The 7,167-nt window shown below is 38.5% G+C and overlaps 1 protein-coding gene across 4 annotated transcripts in view; it reads right to left on the reverse strand.

The window, feature by feature from the left end:
* Positions 1-5,888: 5,888 nt before the first annotated feature.
* LOC144536145 (uncharacterized) overlaps positions 5,889-7,167 on the reverse strand; it is a 22,271-nt gene continuing 20,992 nt past the window's right edge. For all 4 annotated transcript variants that reach the window (XM_078279110.1, XM_078279109.1, XM_078279112.1 and 1 more), the window contains one exon: positions 5,889-6,147. In XM_078279110.1, coding sequence (XP_078135236.1) covers positions 6,053-6,147 — 95 coding nt within the window. In that variant the 3' untranslated portion in view covers positions 5,889-6,052. The remainder of the gene's footprint in view (positions 6,148-7,167) is intronic.

Here is a 7,167-nt window from a genome sequence, read left to right on the forward strand (position 1 = left end):
CACGGAGAAACTAAACCTTGTGACCAATAGGTTTTATTTAAATTGGTTATTCCCTGTTCTGTAAATAACCTCAATGATTACTGACAAATCAACACATTTTTTGGACCTCCCAGTTCTGATACTAATCCTCTGACATTATCAAGTGATTATAGTGTGCCACAAAAACATTTTTATTCATACAACTTTTGGATGGATTGCCATGAAATCCTGTACAGACACATTTTCCCGAGAGGATGAAGACTACTGGCTTTAAGGATCCTTTGAGCTTTTCTCTAGCTCCACCATGATTGACATTTTTGTTTCTTAGTGAATTGTCTGGTAACTATGGGATGGATTGTTATGATTGTTTGTAAACATTGTACCCGGTAAACATCAGCATGCTGGCATTAACATTTTGCTCAAAGCACCACTGTATAGCCTCCCAGCTCCACTAACATGACTGTACTTAATCTTATATGGACGTCAGGCCTGGAATAAAGTTTATAAATGTATTTTTCTGAGTACAGTAGCCTGATTTTCAATCTCAGTTACATTTCCTGTTAGACATAGTTTCAGGTTATTGCCGACACTATATTGGAAAATCTTTGTCATTTGACAGTTTAGCATCAGGATTGGACGTTTCAAGCATCACCAACCCTTGTGTCTTTATCAAACTAAAAAAACACTCCAGATAAAACCATTTCGTCAATTGTACGGTAAAAGAAAGCAAACAATGTTGCATTGAGCTCCGTATAATGCTGTAACCCAGCTCCCATACAGAGCTGAATGTGCGCTCCGCTGCAGCTCAGCACTGAAAAATCAGCTGACTGGAGGAAAGCAGCGCAGTGTCACTCTGGCGTCTGGCACTGCACATCTGGCATTTAAAAAGGCCTCAGAGCAAACGTGCTGATATTACGGTTTCGCGTGGGCTCTCCCTATTTTCTTTTGGTTTTTGATATGTTGTCATAGCAACGAATGACACTAAATGCAGCATTTGTATTTGACAAATTGCAAAAGAGTTGTTGATATTAATCTGTAGAAAACATTTAAATGTTCTCTTGGCATTGTTTTAACACAATGTGGGAGTTCAATAGAATATAATCTGCTGTTAAAGAACAGCATCTCTTATTGTGTCCGGAGGCACATTTTTGCCATGTAAAGCACCCCTTCAGCAGATGCATTTGAATTTACCAACACTACAAACACTTATAATCACCACTATAGCCTTGAAGCTAGCATTTATATGGGGTTAATAAATGGTGCAGTCATTCAAGTTGACTCATGTCCTTGAGTCATAATCGTTCCAAGCTCATTCTGCTAGAAAAGTTGAGTGGCTGCAGGAGAAATATGATTTTCTGCAATATCTCTGCCCTTCACTCACTCACTAATTTCTACATTGTTTCAATGGGTTAGGGTTTTTTGCATAGATTACAATCACCACTGTGCAGACCAAAAATCACACCCTGAGGGATCTTGAGTGAGTGCTATAAGTAGAAACATACATTATTAAGGTGGTATGTTTTTCATATGCAAATTGTCACAAACTGGCTCAACGCATGTGACAAAGAGGGGAGACCAGAAAGGTTAAAGTGCCAAATGAAATGTTTATTGTTAAAGAAACAAGATGAATTACTAACAAAAGAATCATGACATGTGTGGAACCAATGGTATCAGTAGTGTAAGTGGTGTGTGAGTGAGTGAAAGATGTGTGGATAAATGACAACTGTAACAAAGGAGATCAAACAAACCCAAACCAGAAGATGTGGAGCCTAGGAGAAGGAGAAGGCAGAGACAGAACAATGAGACGTGACTTGTACAAATAATTTTGGTTGAGGCCTACCCAGGTGTCCACCAATTAACTAACGACCCCTCCCATACTGCTAGCTCAGCCAGGAAAGCCAGAAAAGCCAACAGCAGGCAGAAATGGGAGGGGTCATAACAAAAGAAACATGGTCTACATATTGTAAGGGGTCTTGTTTTTCATGAATGTGAGAGAGAGAAGACCTGGAGTAATCAATGAAACAGTGACATTTGCAGCATTTTGAAACTGATAGGAGTAGTTTGAGATTTTTGGAGTTATGATTGCTCTCTTACCTAGAGTGATGAGAAGATCAATACCACTCTCTTATCTGTTCATTTAATATGAGGTTTGAAGCAGGAGAAGTCACTTTTTTACTGAAAATGGGCATGTAATGAATGTGAAATGGGGTTTTTTTGTTACCCTTTCCAAAAGACTAAGATTTACACTTTGTTATGAGCATGTAAGTAATGAAAATTAAAGTATTATATGAAAGTGCTTTTTCCACATTTTTTGTTTCTAACATTTTGAAAATAGACATAGTTATTGTACAGTAGTTTTGGGTTCCACAAAGTCTTTGCATGAATCTGATTAAAGTAGTGAATCACCAAAACAAAAAACAAATGCTAGAAACAGTCGCTGGTGCCCTTAAAATATACTAGAGGAGCAAATTAACAGGTAAGAAAGTGGCCTTGTGAAAATGAGGTCAGGTAAAGAAGTTTAATTTACTGCAGTGTTGAATTTGAATTTTGTCATTTGAGTGCTTCTAGGATGCTAACATCAATCTGTTAAACTTAAGCTTAATGTTGTTAGTAAGCCAAACATTTTTTATTTGCTCTGGCAGGTACTAACAAGCATTTGCGATTTGGTCTGGCGATGTCAGGCTATGGATTTGCTGCTTTTCTTTATTGTATCTGACAGCAAACTGAATGTCTTTGGAGTTTAGATTGTTGGTAGGATAAAACAAGCACATTAAAGATATGTTGGGCTTCAGGCTGATTTTTCTAACTCTTTTTAAACATTTTATTGAGCAAACGATTAATTAAGAAAATAATCAGCAGATAAATTAATAATAAAAAATAATCAAGGTCCGCGGCCCTCATTTCAGCACCATCACATTTTATCCAGGAGGAAGGATTTGATATGGAGGACATATGTATTCATAATTCAAACTGTCCAAAGAGAAAACGAAGCGAGATCAAATTAAAAATATTATTATTTGACTACGCTACTAGGAAAAATCATGCCATAATTAAATTGAAAAAAGAAAAAGGAAACTGAAAAAGCAAAGTTGATATGTAAAATGATTTATCTTTTGAATTTTCCATTTGGCTTTTCCATTTGGATTTAATATTTGGCTTTTCAATTTCAATTTAACATTTGGCTTTTCCATTTGGATTTAACATTGGCTTTTCATTTGGACTTGACACATGTCAATGTAAATGAGGCGGCGTGGCCCAAAGGCTGGTGGGTGGGTCTGAAACGAAAGGGGTGCAGAGCAGGGGGAGCTGATTGCTGGGGAGCTCACTGTTGAGGAGCATCTGTCTGCAGCTTCGCCACCAGGCTGACTTGGCCTCTTGTTTCACATGATAGAAACTGATGATGTAGGCTAAACACAAACGACATTTCATACAACAAGAGTGAAGTTTTCATGTAGTTACTATAATTGGGCCCATGTTAGTGAGGACTTGATTAGAACTGTATTTAAAGCTGATTCTGGTTTCCAACTTTGCCCCAGGTGTGTCTGTTTAAAACACGGACGGAGACAACTTCTCTCTTTTGATGTTTTATTTAATTAAGCAACAGTAGAAACATGGGTGTGGGTAGCTCTGCTACGTGTGTTTGTGTGTGGTCAGATCTCGAGGACGCACACACACACACACAATCTCAACCGGGTAGTCAATCGTCCAAACTGCGACCTCTCCTTTTTCTTTCTCTCACTTTTTTCTCCGGGTGGTGCGCGCGGTGTGAGGTGTGTGTCTGCGCTATTCTCCGACATGTACTCACAACAATCACTCCTGATTGACGGCCTTTTGTACAGCCCGTGTATTTTTTTGTTCATTTGATTTCCGATTTTTAAACGATATCCAAATTTGCAAAATGGGTCATTTTAAACCTTGTTAATATTGATGACAACGGAAAACGAGCCATATTTCAGGAAATAAACTTGTCCATGATTCTATTGAGAGACTTCCAGCTGACAGCGGTGTCTGTGAGCATCACTGGCCGGCCTGCAGGGAGGCGATCCCGGCCGCCACCGGCTGGCTGTCCCGTCAGACTGAAGCTTCTGACAACATCGGAGAAAATGTGCAGTTGGCCATCAATGTTTGTAAAACTGCCCATATTCAAACTCTACACAGTTAATTGCTCGCATAAAAAAAGTCTTAATAGTGAATTTAGTGGTGAAATAGCAGATGGAAATTATAAAAAAGAAATCGATTCTATAATCTAGCAGCAGCAGCAAACAACTGGAAACTTTTTACAATTTTTGTCTGCTATTTCACCACTAAATTCACTTCTGAGACTTTTTTATGCGAGAAATTAACTGCTGGAAGTCTCTCAATAGAATCATGGACAAGTTTATTTCCTGAAATATGGCTCGTTTTCCATTTGAACACATTGTCATCAAAATTAACAAGGTTTAAAATGACCCATTTTTCAAATTTGGATATCGTTTCAAAATCGGAAATCAAATGAACGAAAAAGTTCATTTGATTTCAGCCTATATCATCAGTTTCTATCATGTGAAACAAGAGGCCAAGTCAGCCTGGTGGCGAAGCTGCAGACAGATGCTCCTCAACAGTGAGCTCCCCAGCAGTCAGCTCCCCCTGCTGTTCATAAGGTGCCTCTGCACCCCTTTCGTTTCAGACCCTTCCACCAGCCTTTGGGCCACGCCTCCTCATTTACATTGACATGTGTCAAGTCCAAATGAAAAGCCAAATGTTAAATTGAAATTGAAAAGCCAAATGTTAAATTGAAATTCAAAAGCCAAATGTTAAATTGAAAAGCCAAATATTAAATCCAAATGGAAAAGCCAAATGGAAAATTCAAAAGGTAAATCATTTTACATATCAACTTTGCTTTTTCAGTTTCCTTTTTTTCTTTTCTATTTAATTATGGCATGATTTTTCCTAGTAGCGTAGTCAAATAATATTTTTAATTTGATCTCGCTTCGTTTTCTCTTTGGACTTTCAATTTGAATTATGAATAAATATTTCCTCCATAATTTGAATCTGTTTTACCAAAGAGAAAATAAGTGTACCTTTGTCACAGACCTTTCACCTACAAATCACTGCACACAAACAAGAGTTACAGATGCATGATCTTCTACAGCAATGTTTTAATGTGGCGTAACCTGACACATATTTTATCTTCTCAAGGTTACATGAAAGCATGTAGACTGCGCACGCATATGGGCCATTTTTGTGCCCTCGTACAGCCCATTCCTGTAAATCTCTGTGTCTCATTTTATTGCCACACTATGGCTTTTCAATAATTCAAGAAATCTCTGTGCAAAACATGTAGCCGCATTCAAGCCATGTTCAGGAAAGCAACAGGCTTTCCACTATGACCAGAAAGCTGACATACACCAGGGGACTGTCGCAAAACCATAAAAACAGCAGTGGGACCACTGGAGAACACAGATGACGAGAGCTTATTAAAATACGTTAGATCTGACAGGATATATAAGAGTACTAAATAAGTACTAAATACTGTAAATGGTTCTTTCTGAACCCCCCCTCCCCCCAAGGATGACACATGGTGTGCTACTGTGCTTTGAGTTTAGTATTTCCTTAGCTTGGTTTCAAAGGAAGCTTACCTCAGATATATCTGCAAAAAACAGTTCATCCAAGGCCATTTCATGAATTATATAATTCCATCCATGTTAGACTGTATGAGGTGTACATTTGAAAGTCCCCTAAAACGACACTTTTCTTTTAAGAATATCGGTCAATTAACAGTTAGGCCTGTCTGTTATTTCCAGATTTGCTACTATGGGCACATTGTGTTTTTTTATGTATAGTTATTGTGAGTAGCAGTGATATATGTGTGCACTAATTCCCTGTGCTATAAAACAAAACAAAAAAGAAGAAAAGACTCACTTCAAGCATCTTTTGTTGATTAAACTTTATATACATCATGTCATGCAAACAATACACAGAGCTTTGTCAATAAAACAGATAAATGGCAGTTTAGATACAGTATTGGACATTAAAAAAGAGAAGTTGTAAAAACAGGTCATGGCTGTGTGTTTAATGTACTTGGCTCCCCGGCCTATGTTGTGTACTTGTTGTAGTTTTGGAGAGTGTAGGTTGCCACGGTATCCAACAGCCAACCGCGTGTCACGACTGTAGCTTGTCTAGAAAGACCTGTTGAACAAATTAATGTATATAAATTACATATAAATGACACTAACCTTTAAACTTAACACCTTAAACGTTTACAGCTACTACTTACATTTATATACGAATATGTTTTAACTCTGATAAAACATTAAGAACTATCAGTTCTGAACCAGACAGCATGAGAGTACTCCCAAAATGTAGTTGCACAAACCTTCACTGTTAATTAAACCTGAAAAACAAATCTTTGCTTATGATCACATATCACACATTTGTAAAATAAGCAGGATATTCTTTTAAGCCAATAACCTGAACTGCCATGTCCAGAATATGTCTTGTAATACATAATCTGGAGTGTGTGCACATATATTCACACATTTCCATTACATCAGAGGATGGTTGAGAGGAATAGAGAGATGGTGTTATTTCGAACAATAGAGGAGAAGAAGAGGCTAAGGGGGGATAGAGAATGGGGAGGGTGATGGGCTACTCGATTACCTGGGCTTTGAGTGCCAGAGGACGTGGCAGAGGAAAAGCTACATTAAATATGCAGCAGTGCAAATTAGGATGCCAGGAGGAGGAGGAGGGGGGGGGGGGGGTCAAATTGTCAGCTCCCCTCATGCTAAGGCAGCTTCTCTCTTCTCTTCTGTGGCCATCTTGTTATGACATTTCCCCTGGCTCCAATCTGACTTACTCTTGGCCATTTATCTGCTGTCTAACTTCTTTCACACTCCCTTTTCTGGCAAGTCACTCCCCTTGCTCTTGTTGGAAACCTGTCTCATTTTGGCTGGCAGCGCCTGTCATTTCACCGTTCTCTGAAACCGTTCTCCAACTAGTCTTTACACAGCCACAAACGCATCCAAATCCTTATACTAATGGAGGAACAGGTGCACAGGCATGCACACCAGCCAGAATGTCTATGCTTGTTTGGACTGTTTATTCACTACAGCATATTCAGATAAGAAATCCGACCTTAACAATACTTAAACCAGTTACCAGTACAGTGTACTTTAGCTATTACCTGCCCTTAACAGCCCTTTCCAAATA

Source organism: Sander vitreus, chromosome 21, assembly GCF_031162955.1.
Source record: "Sander vitreus isolate 19-12246 chromosome 21, sanVit1, whole genome shotgun sequence".
NCBI classification, from domain to species: Eukaryota; Metazoa; Chordata; class Actinopteri; order Perciformes; family Percidae; genus Sander; species Sander vitreus.